At 40.0% G+C, this 19,419-nt stretch overlaps 1 protein-coding gene across 1 annotated transcript in view; it reads right to left on the reverse strand.

Annotated features, from left to right (window-relative positions):
* Positions 1–5,958: 5,958 nt before the first annotated feature.
* LOC137887215 (zinc finger protein 236-like) overlaps positions 5,959–19,419 on the reverse strand; it is a 45,991-nt gene continuing 32,530 nt past the window's right edge. Inside the window, exons 26-32 of the mRNA XM_068730045.1 lie at positions 18,682–18,840; positions 15,988–16,145; positions 15,739–15,858; positions 15,027–15,221; positions 11,817–11,946; positions 9,360–9,533; positions 5,959–6,906 (exon numbers count right to left, since the gene is read on the reverse strand). Coding sequence (XP_068586146.1) covers positions 6,791–6,906; positions 9,360–9,533; positions 11,817–11,946; positions 15,027–15,221; positions 15,739–15,858; positions 15,988–16,145; positions 18,682–18,840 — 1,052 coding nt within the window. The 3' untranslated portion in view covers positions 5,959–6,790. The remainder of the gene's footprint in view (positions 6,907–9,359; positions 9,534–11,816; positions 11,947–15,026; positions 15,222–15,738; positions 15,859–15,987; positions 16,146–18,681; positions 18,841–19,419) is intronic.

The raw sequence follows: 19,419 nt of genomic DNA on the forward strand, positions 1-19,419 counted from the left end.
TCGGCAGGCTATTCTATGACTGTTTTCGACATAATATACTATTACCGTTTTTACATTTTTTCGACATGCTATACTATGACCATTTTTCACTTTTTTCGACAGGCTATACTATGACTGTTATCGACAGGCTATTCTATGACTGTTTTCGGCTTAATATACTATGGTTGTTTTTTGACTTCTTTCGACATGCTATACTATGACCGTTTTTAAATTTTTTCGACATGCTATACTATGACCGTTTTCGGCATAATATACTATGATTGTTTTTTGACTTTTTTCGACATGCTATACTATGACCGTTTTTACATTTTTTCGGCATGTTATGCTATGACCATTTTTCACTTTTTTCAACAGGCTTTACTATGACTGTTATCGACAGGCTATTCTATGACTGTTTTTCGACGCGCAATCGCAGAGTCAAGTACGACAAACAACAATAGAACTGTCTGGTGTGGAATAGCTCAGGTGGATGGCAGAAGGGCTGCAACCTGAGAGACTGGGGTTTTGATTGTTATAAGGGGCTACAGGTTTTGAGGATGGACGCGCAATCACAGAGTCAAATACGACAGACAACAATAGAAGTGTGTGTCCTTGAATAGCTCAGGCAGATGGCAGAATGGCTGCAACCTGAGAGACTAGTGTTCGATCCTTATAAGGGGCGAAGGGTTTTGAGGATGGACTCACAATCGCAGAGTTAAATACGACAAACAACAAGAGATGTTTGTTGTGTTGAACAGCTCAGGCGGATGGCGGTGTTACCGCAACCCGAGCGATAGCGATTTCAATCCCTATATGGGGCAACAGAATATACTATGACTGTCTCTCACTTTTTTCGACAGGCTATACAATCAATGTTATCGACAGGCTATTCTATGACTGTTTTCGGCATAATATACTATGATTGTTTTTTGACTTTTTTCGACATGCTATACTATGATCGTTTTTACATTTATTTGACATGCTATACTATGACCATTTTTCACTTTTTTCGACAGGCTATACTATGACTGTTATCGACAGGCTATTCTATGACTGTTTTCGTCATAATATACTATGATTGTTTTTTGACTTTTTTCGACATGCTATACTATTACCGTTTTTCACTTTTTTCGCCAGGCTATACTATTACCATTTTTCACTTTTTTCGACAGGCTATACTATGACTGTTATCGACAGGCTATTCTATGACTGTTTTCGTCATAATATACTATGATTGTTTTTTGACTTTTTCGACATGCTATACTATCACCGTTTTTCACTTTTTTCGACAGGCTATACTATGTCTCATATCGACAGGCTATCCTATGATTGTTTTTGACATAATATACTATGATTGTTTTTTGACTTTTTTCGACATGCTATACTATGACCGTTTTTACATTTTTTCGACATGCTATACTATGACCGTTTTTCACTTTTTTCAACAGGCTCTACTATGACTGTTATCGACAGGCTATTCTATGACTGTTTTCGGCATAATATACTATTGTTGTTTTTTGACTTTTTTCGACATGGTATACTATGACCGTTTTTTTATTGTTTCGACATGCTATACTATGACCGTTTTTCACTTTTTTCGACAGGCTATACTATGACTGTTATCGACAGGCTATTCTATGACTGTTTTCGACATAATATACTATGATTGTTTTTTGACTTTTTTCGACAGGCTATACTATGACTGTTATCGACAGGCTATTCTATGACTGTTTTTCGACGCGCAATCGCAGAGTCAAGTACGACAAACAACAATAGAACTGTCTGGTGTGGAATAGCTCAGGTGGATGGCAGAAGGGCTGCAACCTGAGAGACTGGGGTTTTGATTCTTATAAGGGGCTACAGGTTTTGAGGATGGACGCGCAATCACAGAGTCAAATACGACAGACAACAATAGAAGTGTGTGTCCTTGAACAGCTCAGGCAGATGGCAGAATGGCTGCAACCTGAGAGACTAGTGTTCGATCCTTATAAGGGGCGAAGGGTTTTGAGGGTGGACTCACAATCGCAGAGTTAAATACGACAAACAACAAGAGATGTGTGTTGTGTTGAACAGCTCTGGCGGATGGCGGCGTTACCGCAACCCGAGCGATAGCGATTTCAATCCCTATATGGGGCGACAGAATATACTATGACCGTCTCTCACTTTTTTCGACAGGCTATACTATCACTGTTATCGACAGGCTATTCTATGACTGTTTTCGGCATAATATACTATGATTGTTTTTTGACTTTTTTCGACATGCTATACTATGATCGTTTTTACATTTATTTGACATGCTATACTATGACCATTTTTCACTTTTTTTGACAGGCTATACTATGACTCATATCGACAGGCTATTCTATGACTGTTTTCGACATAATATACTATGATTGTTTTTTGACTTTTTTCGACATGCTATACTATTACCGTTTTTCACTTTTTTCGACAGGCTATACTATGTCTCATATCGACAGGCTATTCTATGATTGTTTTTGACATAATATACTATGATTGTTTTTTGACTTTTTTCGACATGCTATACTATGACCGTTTTTACATTTTTTCGACATGCTATACTATGACCGTTTTTCAATTTTTTCAACAGGCTCTACTATGACTGTTATCGACAGGCTATTCTATGACTGTTTTCGGCATAATATACTATGGTTGTTTTTTGACTTTTTTCGACATGCTATACTATGACCATTTTTTTATTGTTTCGACATGCTATACTATGACCGTTTTTCACTTTTTTCGACAGGCTATACTATGACTGTTATCGACAGGCTATTCTATGACTGTTTTCGACATAATATACTATGATTGTTTTTTGACTTTTTTCGACAGGCTATACTATGACCGTTTTTCAATTTTTTCGACAGGCTATACTATGACTGTTATCGACAGGCTATTCTATGACTGTTTTCGGCATAATATTATATGGTTGTTTTTTGACTTTTTTCGACATATGACCGTTTTTCTGATTTTTCGACAGGCTATACTATTACCATTTTTCACTTTTTTCGACAGGCTATACTATGACTGTTATCGACAGGCTATTCTATGACTGTTTTCGGCATAATATACTATGGTTGTTTTTTGACTTTTTTCGACATGCTATACTGTGACCGTTTTTCAATTTTTTCGACATGCTATACTATGACCGTTTTTCAATTTTTTCAACAGGCTCTACTATGACTGTTATCAACAGGCTATTCTATGACTGTTTTTGGCATAATATTATATGGTTGTTTTTTGACTTTTTTCGACATATGACCGTTTTTCTGATTTTTCGACAGGCTATACTATTACCATTTTTCACTTTTTTCGACAGGCTATACTATGACTGTTATCGACAGGCTATTCTATGACTGTTTTTGACATAATATACTATGATTGTTTTTCGACATGCTATACTATGACCGTTTTTCACTTTTTTCGACAGGCTATACTATGACTGTTATCGACAGGCTATTCTATGACTGTTTTCAGCATAATATACTATGATTGTTTTTTGACTTTTTTCGACATGCTATACTATGACCGTTTTTCACTTTTTTCGACAGGCTATACTATGTCTCATATCGACAGGCTATTCTATGATTGTTTTCGACATAATATACTATGATTGTTTTTTGACTTTTTTCGACATGCTATACTATAATCGTTTTTACATTTATTCGACATGCTATACTATGACCATTTTTCACTTTTTTCGACAGGCTATACTATGACTGTTATCGACAGGCTATTCTATGACTGTTTTCGGCATAATATACTATGGTTGTTTTTTGACTTTTTTCGACATGCTATACTGTGACCGTTTTTCAATTTTTTCGACATGCTATACTATGACCGTTTTTCAATTTTTTCAACAGGCTCTACTATGACTGTTATCAACAGGCTATTCTATGACTGTTTTTGGCATAATATTATATGGTTGTTTTTTGACTTTTTTCGACATATGACCGTTTTTCTGATTTTTCGACAGGCTATACTATTACCATTTTTCACTTTTTTCGACAGGCTATACTATGACTGTTATCGACAGGCTATTCTATGACTGTTTTTGACATAATATACTATGATTGTTTTTCGACATGCTATACTATGACCGTTTTTCACTTTTTTCAACAGGCTATACTATAACTTTTTTTTCGACATAATATACTATGATCGTTTTTTTTTTTTTTTCGACATGCTATACTATGACCGTTTTTCACTTTTTTCGACAAGCTACACTATGACTGTTATCGACAGGTTATTCTATAACTGTTTTCGACATAATATACTATGACCGTTTTTCACTTTTTTCGACAGGCTACACTATGACTGTTATCGACAGGTTATTCTATGACTGTTTTTGACATAATATACTATGATTGTTTTTCGACATGCTATACTATGACAGTTTTTCACTTTTTTCAACAGGCTGTACTAGGACTTTTTTCTACATGCTATACTATGATCTTTTTTTTTTTTCGACATGCTATACTATGACCGTTTTTCACTTTTTTCGACAGGCTATACTATGACTGTTATTGACAGGTTATTCTATGACTGTTTTCGACATTATATAGTATGATTGTTTTTTTACTTTTTTCGACATGCTATACTATGACCGTTTTTCATTTTTTTTGACAGGCTATACTATGACTGTTATCGACAGGCTATTCTATGACTGTTTTTGACATAATATACTATGATTGTTTTTCGACATGCTATACTATGACAGTTTTTCACTTTTTTCAACAGGCTATACTAGGACTTTTTTCTACATGCTATACTATGATCGTTTTTTTCTTTTTTTCGACATGCTATACTATGACCGTTTTTCACTTTTTTCGACATGCTTTTCTATGACTGTTATTGACAGGCTATTCTATGATTGTTTTCGACATAATATACTATGATTGTTTTTTGACTGTTATCGACAGGCTATTCTATGATTGTTTTCGACATAATATACTATGATTGTTTTTTGACTGTTATCGATAGGCTATTCTATGACTGTTTTCGACATAATATACTATGATTGTTTTTTGACTTTTTTTGACATGCTATACTATGACCGTTTTTCATTTTTTTCTACATGCTATACTATGACTGTTATCGACAGGCTATTCTATGACTGTTTTCAACATAATATACTATGATTGTTTTTTGACTTTTTTCGACATAATATACTTTGACCGTTTCTCAATTTTTTCGACATGCTGTACTATGACCGTTTTTCACTTTTTTCAACAGGCTATACTATGACTGTTATCGACAGGCTATTCTATGACTGTTTTCGACATGCTATACTATGACTGTTTTTTCCATTTTTCGACATGCTATACTATGACCGTTTTTCACTTTTTTCGACAGGCTATTCTATGACTGCTTTCGACAGGCTTTACTGTGACTGTTTTCGACATGCCATACTATAACTGTTTTTCCATTTGTCGAAAAAAGGAAAAAAACAGTCATAGTACAGTATGTCTAAAAAAAGTCAGTGCAGTATGTCTAAAAAAAGTCAGTTTAGAATGTCAAAAAGTCATAGTATAGCATGTCAAAAAAACATCACAGTATAGTATGTCTAATAAAAAGTCATAGTATAGCATGTCTAACAATTGTCATAGTAGAGTATGTCCAAAAAAAATAAGTTATAATTCTCTCAAACTGGACTTGAATTTTAATTGAATACCTCTGTGCTATGACTTTTTCTGACATAGTACCTGTATACCATGATTTTTTTCAACATACTATACTGTGACTATTTTTGATTTAAATTACTATGACTATTTTTGATAGACTATACTATTTTGACCTTTAACACAGAAGACATGTGTAGGTAGCGTCTAAAGAAAATGATTAATTAGTTTTCTGAAATGTGAAACTATTCATTTATTAGAGGGGAAATCAAAGATACAGTAAAAACAGATGAAAGTTTAAATTAGTACAAAAATTACTTTAATCTTAATTTATTATGGACAATAGAAAATACAACTGCAAAAAAAAGTTTGTCTGTACATTGGCTTTGCTTCATTATAAATGTAACATTATGTTCAAATTACATATTTCCAACCAAACCATATTGTGGCAATTCATCAGAAAATAGATGCAATCTAACTACACTATTTACAGAATGAACTGAAGTAAACAAAAATGTCTGTACTTCTGACAAAAAACAGAACCGGTAACGCTCACATGTCAAATACCTCGTACAGCATAAATCCAGGTAACAGCTGACCTCAATCGTTTATTATTAACATGTTTGGAACACCACTTTGGGTACTGTTTTAAGTAAAAAAAAACATGTAACTAACAACATTTTCCTTCAAAATTATATACAGTACACACACGTAACAAAAAAAAGTGACATTTCTTGTAGACCCATGAAAAAATGTTTCCGTTATTGAAGTACAATTGTTTTCACCTCCACTTGATCCCTGTGGGCACAGCGATAATAGACAAACAACACACTCGTCTCTGAGGAGTATTTTTCGCAGAGTGCAGTTTCCCCTCTTCACAACTGGGTCAGCGTGAGCGGGACCTGCAGCTCCTGGAGAATTCCCTGGGATGCCTGTTGTTTATTGAGCCAAACCTCTCCGGAGGTTGTCAAATTGCTGACAATCAGACAAATCATTAAGCCAATCACGGGGAACGAAACTCTCCTTACATCGCTCCAAAATTTGGATGAACAGCAGGCTGCTACTAGGTCAAAGCCCTCGGTGGAGCTAATCTATAGTCTTATCTTTCGAGAGGAGGAGAGTGTTGTAAAACTAAACCAGTACGGTGCTATCTGGCACTGGGACATGTGTGGTCAGTGGAAGACATTGTGCCAGTCGCCGGACGGTTCAGGAACCACTTCCAGGTCGAGTTCAGGCGCTACCTGGTGCACTGATTCTTCTTGGCTCAGGGACACATCTTGGATCTGACCTGGAGGGAGCGAAAGGAAGAATTAGAAGAGAGTTCGCATGAGATAGGCAACAGTGTTTTGTAAAGCAGAGGAAAAGCACATTAACATGTATTTACAGAGCTGCGTCTGTCGTACAAATGAGACTATTAGTCAGAAAGAAACTCTTCCCCTGCCCACTGCAACGTTTGTTTTAATACCTCACATTCTCTCTTGCTCTTTTGAAAACTGCATAATACAACTTGACGGATGCAAATAGGCTTGTTGTGACTTAACTTGCACGTAACGATAAGTCACAGGCTAAAAAGGTTCAAATGAGCTTTTCACCGGTGCTGCTGCAGGCCGCGCATTGAATCGAGTCTGACAGAGGGAGTCATTTAATTACCTCCCTCTACTTTTGCGGTCTATATCTGAAACACTGAACACATTCATTAAGTTGCAAGTGCATGAGTGCGCGCCTTGAATCCTCCAGCATTTTTCACAAGCAAAATGACTAAGAGGGGGTCTGCAGCCCCACAAATATAGACAAATGAAACAAATGAATGTGATCTTTTTTTAAAGCATTTCAACACCATGATGCCTACGATCACACGCAGTCACAGATGGAATGCTGGAATTTGAAACCCTGGTATTTCACAGGAATTATTGGTTCAGTTTCCAAAGTAAAATGCAAAACCTGTAAACTATGTAGACCGTTCAGTTGCATTCCTCAAACCGCCAAATTTGCTATGTCAGCTTTATGTATTTCATTTCTGCCTGTTGCACGCAGTGAATACCTCAGGGCAGCTTTATAAAAATGGTTTTAGGCATTCATAAATGGACTTTCATTATTAACCAATCAAATCACTGTACACTACATGTCAACATTCACACTAATGGCAGGGGCTACCATGCAAAGTGCCACCTGTCAGGATTTCATCTAAATATTCATTTACAGACTTTTACTCTACTCTCCCGCCCACTCAAAGCTCTTTACACTACATGTCAACATTCAGCCTTTAACCCATTCATTCATGCACTCATGGCCGGGGTTCAGGGCCACTGGTGAGAGGAGATCCTGAAAAGCAGAAGATTATTTTAAGAAGAATCAAGAACATCGACTAGCGGAGCTGGGGATCGAACCAGCGATCCTTTCATTGAGGGACGAGCGCTACAACAGAGCCACAGTCGCCCCAATACAACAGGACAAAGAGGAAACTAGAACACGTTGGTCATACCTAGTGATCGCACGTAATATAATCCCAAACGTAATTTAAAAGATCTTGCCCTGCACCATGTGACGCCATCATGTTGCCTGAAACTATACACCTTCGTCTAATGTTTATAGTTCAGCTTAGCGAGTGTGTTTCCACAGAGGCTTCTAACTGTTCCATGTAGACGGAAGTCTCAGGATGGCCAGATCAGCAAGACCTCCGTCACAAAGACTAGCGAGGGGTTTCAAAAAAAGGCCGACCGATAGTGGATTTTTAAAGGCTAGTATAATAGTTTGGAGCAGGATTAGCTGGTCGCAGATTAATTGGCTGATACCTATGAAGAACTGATAGTGCTGCATTATAAAGAAACTGAACACGGGTCAGATATGACTTGGAGCCCAGTTCTGCCGATAGCGAGTAAAGCGTCCTATCGGTTCGACCTCTACTTCTCAATGCCACTTCGGTATGCTGTCGTTCCAGGAGGCTTTAGCGTTGAGGTTTGTACTCTTCATGCTTCAGATCCAAACACACATTCACTGTTCAAATTTTAAGCGTGTGGACACAGCTGGTTTGTGTCACAGTTATATTTAAAACTGAATTCCAGATGTTAATCAGCATTTACACATTTCTAAAACATTATCCGACCTGGAGACAAATGTTTTGATTTCAAACGGGGTCTTCCAGGATTTGCATGGCTGTATAAAAACCCTGAAGAAGTAAAGCCAGTGTGCCCTCACCTCTGAGACACAACAGAAGCCAATGTTTCAGACATGACTTTGTACATCATCTACATCCACCCAGCAGAGGGAACCTGAGCGGAAGCGTCTGTGGAAGTGTGGAATAATTAGAAGGGATCTGTCAGCATTGTTCCCCTCCTCACCTGACCGAACGGAGTGCCGTGGCCTTAACTTTAACCGAGGCTGTCCGGGAGATGCCGATTTAAAATTCCGGACATGCATCTGCCGAAATCAAAGGGAACTGTTCTGACAGCTTCGAACAAAGTCGAATGCGCGTCATCATAGTTGTCCTGCTCTTGACCGGGACACCGTGTGTGTGTGTGTGTGTGTGTGTGTGTGTACATATCAGCGTTGGGAGAAGGCTCATTCTCAGCTGACAATGAGAAGGATCATCAAGTGAAAAGCAACAGACAACAACAGACAACCAACAGAGAGACGACAGAGAGGCGATTACCGACTTGTGTTGCCCTGCGGCACAAACAGCTGTGACTTTGGTTAGGGGGGGTTTTGCTGTGTGCACTGGCGTGGTGCCCATCAGCTGCTTACCGTAGCCGTGGGACCTCTTCATGTGGTGTTTCATGTTGCTCTTCTGGGTGAACCTGATGCTGCACACCTCACATTTGAAGGGCTTCTTTCCAGTGTGTTTGACCATGTGGACCTGCAGAGCGCTCTTCTGGTTGAAGGCCTTGTCGCACTGGCTGCACTTGAAGGGCCGCTCGCCTGCACCAACACACACACACACACACACAGCGACGGGTCACTTGAGATTCAGTCTTTTTGCATTTAGTTTTTTTTTTTTTTAATGCATTATGATGATGCGGTCAGATTAATTGTGGTATACAGTGTTGTACTTTGGAGTGCAATATGTGATGTGGCAGAAAGATTTACCGGCAATCTCTGTAAATGTTCAAGCCATACATTCCATGAGCCCCAAAAAAAAAATGGTGCAACGAATATATTCATTATTTATTACATTGAGCAAATACCTCAGTGGCCTCCCATATGTCCATGCCCACATGACTGTACACACTACAATTGTTGTGCTCTAGCATTTTCATATCCATAAAAACATATGTACATGTTCTTTAAGTACATAAGTGGCTGTGATGTGGGCGACATTGTTGAAATATTAGTTTGCATGCTTTAAAAGTATATCCACCAAGGGGACGATGAGGCCCAATGTCGTCCTCGAGAAATGAAGCTCTAGCGCAAGTTCAGACAGGAAGACTATCCCCTCATGCTTAGGCTTAAAGGCCTTTCTCCATACGGCTCTGCCACTAGCAGCACATACTCTATACCGGCTGTCACTGTCAGAGGTGTCATAGACTCTATCAGCTGTTTGTCAGCCGGGTCGCCCTCAGCCAATAGCGCTCTGGCACACCCTCTTCGTCAGCCTATCAGCATGCTGCTGTCTACTTTTAAAGGTGCTGCATCCCCGCCGCCAGCGTCTGCTGCTGTTTCATGCGACCCTCCTCCTCCCCAGCACCATCCGTCTTCGCCGATTCAGCACTCCATCACCATCTCCAGCCAACTCCAGCCGATCCTCCAGCCACCACCACCAGTGTCTGGACTCCTCGGGGGGATTGATATTGTTGCCGCTCAGGGCGATCACAACTCGATCACAAATCTCCTCGGCGAGTTCAAGCGCCAAATAATTTCTGTGTAACTAATTAATGCATCATTCCGTCATAATAAAATGTTAACTACTAATCAGTCACTTGTCTCTCCTGATTGAACTTCCAGTTTTGCACAATGTAAACTAAACATGGCAACGCAAAGAGATAATTATAATATCAATAAAGCCGTGAGGGAGAAAGGCAGCAAGGACAACGAGCTGTAGTGGTTTCTCTTCAACGTAGGGCTGCAACTAACAAGTGTTTTCCTTATATAATGATCTGTTGCCTAGGTGACTATAGAACCAGGGTTACAATATCATAACCTTTAAAATCCAACACGCTTACATATAAGACAGAGAGACATTTTTGAAGCTGGGACCAGTTCATTTTTGTAAAAAAAAAAAAAGGTTTGTTGTAGATAAATATTCAGTTGAATGTTTTCTTTTGAACTCTTGGATGAATGGTATCATCAGTGTCATTCAATGTCATCTAAGCGTTTCTACGGTTTCATGAAGGAGGAATATTTAAATCACTCAACAGTAATTCTGGATGAATCACTTGCTGGAAGCTTATTGGTCGTCTTCACAAAGCGGCTGTGGCCTGTCAAGACGAAGATAAACTTCAGCCGTTGGATGTCATTGTGTCATATTATTAGTCCTTCATGCCAGCATATGTTAATATATTCTCACATAAAAATGACAAAGGAGGTGTCACCTATACACACTAAAATAATGTAGACAAAGGGTTTTCTAGTCAAAAAGAACTCTTTGCTTACACAACTAGAGTCACTTATTCATATTCATGCGCCGTATTTAAGTTATACATCTAGACCTGAGAGAACAAGAAGCGCTATGCAAAACCTTGGAATAGACGAGGGGATGGGAGATTTGTGTTCATCAATGTTGCTTTGAGAAAAAAAGAGAGAAAACTGTTTGCAGCATTCACATGGTAATAGGATTTCACAAGGTCATTTAGTTGCTTATTCGCTGTGTTTGTATGAATACATGAATGGGTGAGTCTCACAAGGAACGCTAATGAATAGCTTTCACATTGGGTTCTTTTCTCACTGCGTTGTTCAGGACTGCGTCAGGACTCTTCATTGATTTTGTAAATCTTCAGTCAATAATTATAAAAACTAACACTCCCCGAGTGTTCTGAGGTTTGAAACGATTATAGAACTAGGGAAGCTTATTGTCAGTTGAGCATTTTATCGTCGAGCCTGTTAATGCAGTAATTCACTGTGGAACTTCTGACGTGCAGCACACAGTTCATGGACCCATGATGCAACACAGAAGACTAAAACAAGCTGCAGATTTTGGCATACATGTTTCCATGGTGCTTTTGAGTTTTTGTTATGACACGCACTGTGGTGCAACGGTCCTCTTACCCGTGTGTGTTCGGTTGTGTCTCTCCAGCTGGCTGCGCTTGGCGAAGGCCTTCACACAGGAGGAGCAGTTGAAGACTCTGGGCTTCTGGGAGCTGGGGGACGGGCCCGGCTGGTGCACTCGTTCGTGTTCCTGTAGACAGGTCCAAAAAAAAATAAATACTTTTACAGTCTAGCGCATTAAGTCCCTCATTTTGTTATTTTGTCCTGACAGAAGATGACACATAGAGCCACAAATCACACTTTTTCAGGAGGGTCTGGACATAATAATTTTTAACATAGAATTTGATTTGACACTATCTTTTATTTTTCTCCTTGGTCTCATGTATGTTTTTGGGTCTAAGTTCGTTAAATGTTGTGCCCCATGCTGGGCTGATGTGAGAAATTAAAATAACAATTTACCCATTATGCATTTTCTCTGTATCATCAGCTACATCTGCTATACTCTGTGGTATTATGTCATAAAACTAAAAAACATTATTTGCTAAGTTGATTAGTCAACCGACGGAAAATTACCATCTTACTATTTTAAATGCAAAAATGGAAACTATTTGCTGGTCCCAGAGCAGTGCTATGCTTATCTTTGTCATGTTTTATAGTAAACTAAGGGACAAGGGCAGCAATTATTATGCTGTAATTGCATCACGTTTATAATGAGATTAGGTCTAGAGCGTGTGGGCCGCAGCCTGGGCTATAGAAATACATATTCTTTGTTGTGGGAAAAAAAGTTGCTACCAAATACCCAGAACTCTCGAACAAAGCAATTATGTTTCTGATGCCATTTGCTCACAACAATCTCTCTTGTGGCCTTAAAGGCGTTCAGGAACACGTTGGGTGTCGAATGCGATCTCAACCTGAAGCTGTTGTCTTATATTCAGCCAGACATGAAGCATTGATGCAGCAGCATCACCCGTCTCATTAGACTCTGATGATCCATCTACATGTCACTGTTTATTATTTAAGTATATTTCCACAAAATGAGCTGGGGGGTGCTCTAATGATTTGCAGAATTTTAGAGAGCCTCAAGCCTCCAAAGTTTGGAAGGCTCTGGTCTAGAGGGTGTTTGGGCTCATTATGGAAGCAGTGTTTGTTAGAAGGGCCTCGGGTTAGTTGGGAGAAACAGTAGAGACGAAAAAACTAAACTTTCAAACACACAAACCCAAAAAAACCCCAGTTCCCACTACCCAGTCCGTCTGCTTTATTCCCCATGCTCACAATGATGTCAGGGCACTCCCTTTAAAGCAATACTTCATTTATACACGCTTACTTTTCAGATTAGAAGATCGATACCACTCATGTCTGCTGAATACGAAGCAACAGCAGCCGGTTAGTATATGGTTACTGGTTAGTACTGGTTAGTTAGGCTGAGCATAAAACCATCCTCTTGGCAAGAAAGAGTTAAACAAATATATATATATATATATATATATATATATATATTCCTGTAAAAATGTCATAACATCAAAGTTTCAAACTTATACATGCCTGTGTCTGTGTGTATGTGTGTGTGTATGTGTATGTGTATGTGTATGTGTGTGTGTGTGTGTGTGTGTGTGTGTGTGTGTGTGTGTGTGTGTGTCGTGGCCAAAATAAGATGGTGATTATTATTGGATGACATCACATTAATGTGTGGACACACATTAATGCGACCGGCCTAATCCAATAGCGATGAGGTATATTTCATGGGCAAAGGAGCGGCTGTAAAACACATTTCATTTCCTATAAATTCTTCACAATAATTCTTCCCCATTATTTTTGCTGCTTACTCTTCCTCCCTGCAGCATTGGTAGACTAGCCGCTAACAAATCTCTGCTAATTTAATTTCCGATGAATTCTTCATAATAAAAGTCCCCCGTTATTTCGTTATTCATTATTTTGAACCAGCGTAATCAGAAAATGTGGGATTTTCTTCAGCAGTAACTTAACACGACTTATAGACTTTACAGTTGATAAAGCACGATCCAATGGCAAAAGTTGCATTCACTGTCTAAGCTGGGGAAGATGTGATTCAAAGTGGGCTGATACACTAAATCCCCTTCTTTATCCCTTCGTTTCCCTCGCCGTCTGATGATTTTCCCCGACCCATCTAGCGCCGCCCTTCAAGCAGAGATGTCTGCAATTACTTCTAAAACGTCATCATTGAATGCTTTTCCTATGTTCCCACATTATAAAGTCATGGCTTTTTGGTTGTCTAGCTATAATTGAATGTCAAAAATATTATCCACAGGACAACAACGTGAAGAATAACAGCCCTACCGTTTTATCCCTCTAACCACTGGGGCTTTTTAAAAATCAAAAAGCAGCTTCTGAGTTCTTGTTGCAGACTAATGAACAGCCTGGGGACCTGGAGAGGGGGGACGCTCAGTCACTCTCACTGTGACACCCACCTAATCTCAGTGTCATTACTTTTGTAGGAGACAATTACTGCTCGGTATAATGAGGCACATTTACAGAAATAAAAAACTGTGGCACAATGGCCTTTGCTTTTAATAACATATGGTGGGGAGAGAGCTTGTGTAGAAAGCCATATCATCCCCCCCCCCCCCACCGAGCTTGAGCGTCTCAACCACATGAAGGGGCTCAGGAAAGAGAAGCACACATGATGCAAAGAACCTCTCAGTTTGAGTGTTGTGTTTTGTTGTTGAGAGTGACAGTTTAGTCTGAAATGCTACTTGATGAAAATACTCTTATTTTGACGGAACTCGTTTTTACAGCCTGCGGTGGAGGCACCGATACTTCAAAATAAGACTTGTGTCGTGAGAGTATATTTATTGTATTCATAAAACATTTTAGTCATTCACAGACAACGCTGATTTCTTTAAAAGGAGTGCGCAGGATTTAGGTGGATTTACTGGCAGAAATATAATATTCGTAACGTATTGTTTTCATTAGTGTATAATCACCTCAGACTGAGAATGGTTACCTTAGAATAAGCCGTTTATATATCTACAGAGGAGTACGCCATGTTTCTACAGTAGCCCAGAATGGACAAACCAAACACGTTCGCCTTTTTACTTTCCCCTGAAAGCCACCGTAGTTCTCCGAAACCCAAACCAATAGATGCCCCTAAATCCTACACGCACTGCACCCTTTGAATAAGTGACCGCTTTGTTTATAGAGAGAAAGCAGCGGCTGGATCGATGTCATCGTTACATATAAGCCTTCAGAAGCTTACATGTACAGTTGTTTGTCATCCACGTCTCCTGTTCTTACCTTCAGGTGTGTTGCTCTCTTAAAGGCCTTGTTACAGAGACTGCACACGTGACAGCGGTCCTTGCCGTGAGCTTGTCTACAGTGGCGTCGCAGCGTGTTGGCATTCTGGCACACCTGGTTACAGTAGTAACACTGGTTCCGATTGTCAGCCTCCATCTGGCCATCCTTCCCACCTTTATGGCCGTCGTCAGTCATCTGGATCAAACACAGAGATGAGTGAGTAACAGATTTACAATTACTCCCAAAAACATACACCTACACAAGCATCGTAAAAGTAATAATAAAATGGTTGTTTTTTTTAAAGAATGGAGTACTTATGCTTACAATACACAATGGTCGTTTTGTTTCATGAACCTGGTTTAATCTCAAAACTGTCTTAAAGTCTTAAACTCACAGTGCATGTTTCCATAAAAAATCATGTTTTTTGAGATTGATGAATGTGTTTTTACATCGTCCAGGCAGCCCAGTATTACCATTCATGTTAATAATAACAATCAACTGGCAGATACTTGAGGGAGGTAATCCATCACAGTGGATTATTGTGATGCCATTTTAAGCATGTGCTCAATTCATCACTGTAGAACTTGCACTTTGCAACTCCACATTTGTTTGCCAGTTCCTCCCCTGAACATCTTAAATAGCACGCACACACACACACACACACACACACACACACACACACTCACACACACTCACACACACTCACACTCACATTGTATCCATTGTCAGACGCTCCGTTGGTGGATTGCGGATGGTGGCTGACCAGTATGACCTGCTGGCCTGAGCTGGCTGGCTGTCCCGGGTCATTCAGCACTGCGGGGAATGTCTGACCCTAAATATCAAAAGACACTCTGGTAAGGCAGCTGTTTGATCATCTCACGCGCTTAATGACATCACAGATTTTTCAGGTCGTATGTATCTGACAGTGTCGACAATAGATGGCCTCTAAATTATTTTTTACCTGCGTATTGAGGTTTAGAGTGACACCATCCAGCATTCCCTGGGCATCTGCCAGTGTCAGAGTAACGCTGTCCTCGCTGGCACCGCCCCCTGGTGACATCACTAGGCTCTGGGACACAGCAGTATGCGATAGGGTGGTGCTAGGTGGCAGGCTGGAGACTGACAGGTGAGAGACAAGACCACAAGGTTAGAGTTCTATGACTAAACTGGTTTAAGACCTTTGTTTTCTCCAACAGCCAGAGTCACATTCCTTTTGTGGCAAATGTAGCAGGAAACGATGCAGCATATAATTCAGAGACATTGTAGGGATCTGTAGCATTAAACCACACGTGATGTTTAACATTTATGAATTTAACTGCTAGTAGTTTACTTATTTTTTACATTAAACAAAAGGCAAATTTGACCTAAAGGTTGCAAAACAGTGTTTCAACCATATTTGTTTCTTCCTCAATCTAGACAGACCTGTGTACCTGTATTTGTTGAAGTGAGTGCAAAGCAGCTGGCTACCAAAGCCCTTTTGGTGCTTTGCTCCATGACTGAAAATAATAACGATATTTTCAGTAGTTTTGTTCAGGGAGGAAACTCCATGATATTAGCGGTGAATAACACCAGACGATATTGTATTATAATAAAAAGGCAGATATGACCCCGTACAGTTTATCAGGCAAAGTACAGGTTGAACCATATTAACATACAGAGTGTCTGGACCGCTTCAGTCTAATCAACAAAAGCAGAGATGCTCTCGGTGTCTCTGAGAATGTTTTCCACTCGAGTTGAGAAGGGAAAGTAATGAAGAGAGAGATGAGAGACGGGAAATTTGATTAAGCCTCTAGGTGACAAGCAAACCAGTAAACAGAAAATCTGACAAAACAAATCATATTTGCTCACTTCACAGTGCACAAGCTCTTTACTTTCTCATATATATATATATATATATATATATATATATATAGATGTACTTCCTCTTGATTGACGCCTGTGCAGTATATGTACATTTGCACTTAAGATGAATTTAAAAACATGCAACAAAAATCTCCAGTCAGAATAAAACCAACGATGGAGATCACGGTGTCCAGGCTTCTACACCCACAAGAGATTATTAATTATCTTTCATGAGATGACGTTGTACAGGTTGTAACTTACTCACAGTTAGCGTTAATTAGCTATCTAGCTAGAACTAGCTACGAGTAGTAACCGGTCGCCGGATAGAAACGGGAAGTCTGTTTTTGTTGAGTTAAATAGAAAACCCACTGTTTGAAAAATCACTTTGACTTTCGAGTGGACCACCACTGTGTAAACAGCACATTCTGTGCGAGACAATGGAAAGCTTGACATGGGAAGCAACGGGAACTAAGCACGACGGGGCCAAGTGAACACTCCACTTAGAGTGCCAGAGTGCAGGATCGCAATTTGATATTTGGTGTCAATTTCCACTGCAGCAACTTTTTTACCTTCCCGTAACAAGTGTGAACAAGCCTTATTCAACCATGAAAGTCTATCTGGCAGCTATTTCAGCCTCCCAGATGCCCTTTGATGCCTCCATAGGTGAGGGACACGCACCTTAGCATGCCATTTCATGTAAAAGGGCATCGATCGAAAGACCGTTTGAGCCTCTCCATCAATGCTTTAGTTTTATCCTGGGATCTATCACTGGTAGTGGAGGCAAGGGGCAGCTCCTTTTCAACTATGACAAGTTATTCAAGCTAAAGTTTCTGTCCCGCGGTGACATTCATGCTCCTCTTATGAGCTACAAACACTCATTCCTTTGTCACGTTTACCCTTTGTATCTGAAGTAGCTACAGCTTACTGCTGTTTTATTATCCTCTGCTCTTCACCAGTCATATCTGACAAACGGCTTTAGCCAATGGGATCCATTGTTTGTTGTTTAAAGCAGAAGGTGAGAGGTGAGACTCGGCCTACGCGGCGTCTCATTCTTTATATGCCGGGAGCGCAAGTGCAATCGCTTACAGCCGTACAAGGACGTCCCACTTGGTGTGCACGGTCATTCCATTAAATGGCTGGCGATTTAATCGGTTCCTGCTCAAGTGAGTTATAGTGGTGGTATTTATGCAACAGCCAGCCGGGTCTCTCCAACTTTGTTGCGATGCTATTGGCGTAAAGCGGTGGCCCTGAGTCAAGTGGTGTCACGAGCGAGTGGAGCAGGTCACTAATGATGGTGCAGGTCAAAGATCCGGCTTTTGTCGAAGTTGATGGATAAGAGAGGGGCTGGTTTCTTTGTGACCGTGAATGTCTGGGAGGCCTTTCAAAGCCACTTTTCGGAGGTAGATACAGTATGTGATTCTAAGGAAGGAAGGCCAGCAGATACATTTGTTGTTTGACAAATGAATTTCAATAAATGAGGGACTGAAATGTACTGATCCCCTCTTATTCACTCAGTCCGATCCGATTGAAGACTAACGGGTGTCTGGCAAACTTGAGAGACAAGGTGGGATTCACTTCTTCTAGAGGAAGTTGTTATTATGTCTATCCTTGTTTCTATGTAAATGCCTTGTAAAAGAAAAACTAGTGGCAGACTGGAGATATGTTGGCAGTGAGCGCAAAGACAAGGGAAAAAAAAGTTAATATAAAAAGTCTGCAAACATAACAGCCACTTCAGGGATTGAACATGTTTTGAATACTTGAAGAACTTGTAGTAACCTAGACACAAAACACATTCATCTACACGGGTCCTGACCTGTCATTCCAGTGTTTGCGGGGCTCTGAGGTAGGAGGTGATCATTGGTGATAGTCAGGGTTGCGCTGGTGGGATGGCTATTGAGTGGCGATGCCAGCCTGATGCTGCCAGTCATCTCAGCCCCATTAGCGTGGCTATGCTGGGGGAGCAGATCCTGACCTGGAAAAGTATGGAGAAAAGCCATTTGTAGTCCAGAATTGAGGAAATTCGCTACATTTTTCACAGTCATTCACATGTCAAGCTCTTTCTGTTTTGTTTTTTCTTACACCAGGGTAGGATAGAATGTAGAATGTTTTGGTCCATTTGTGTGTTGTTGTTCTGTACATCTCCAGAGATGGCAAGACATAAAATCAAATTGAGACTGACAATGTCGTCATTTCTTCTTGGAACCAATTCAAAGGGGCTCAGAGAGGCTCTTACCTCTACACCGTGGAGACAACATGTATCCACAGATGATTAACGAGCAGCTGGCTTTGTGCTGGAGATGATGTGTGGGGAAACAATTGGTTTGTGAAGCGGGCACATCGCTCATAACCTCTAATACTGTGGCTTTTAATCATTGTTTGTGAAGCGGCTTCAAAATGAATCTACGGGCTTTGAGTTAATTTTGCATCCGGGTTTCTTCTCTCCTTGCAGACGTGCTCTCCTGAGTGAGGAAATCAATAAATGTGTTCCAGATCCTTGAGGGGATTTTCATTTCATCTCTTGTTTTGTTATTGTTAGTCTGTTTCCGCACTT

The sequence above is a fragment of the Cebidichthys violaceus genome, unplaced genomic scaffold, assembly GCF_023349555.1.
Source record: "Cebidichthys violaceus isolate CVI_PGR_0920_01 unplaced genomic scaffold, fCebVio1.0.p SCAF_49, whole genome shotgun sequence".
NCBI lineage: Eukaryota > Metazoa > Chordata > Actinopteri > Perciformes > Stichaeidae > Cebidichthys > Cebidichthys violaceus.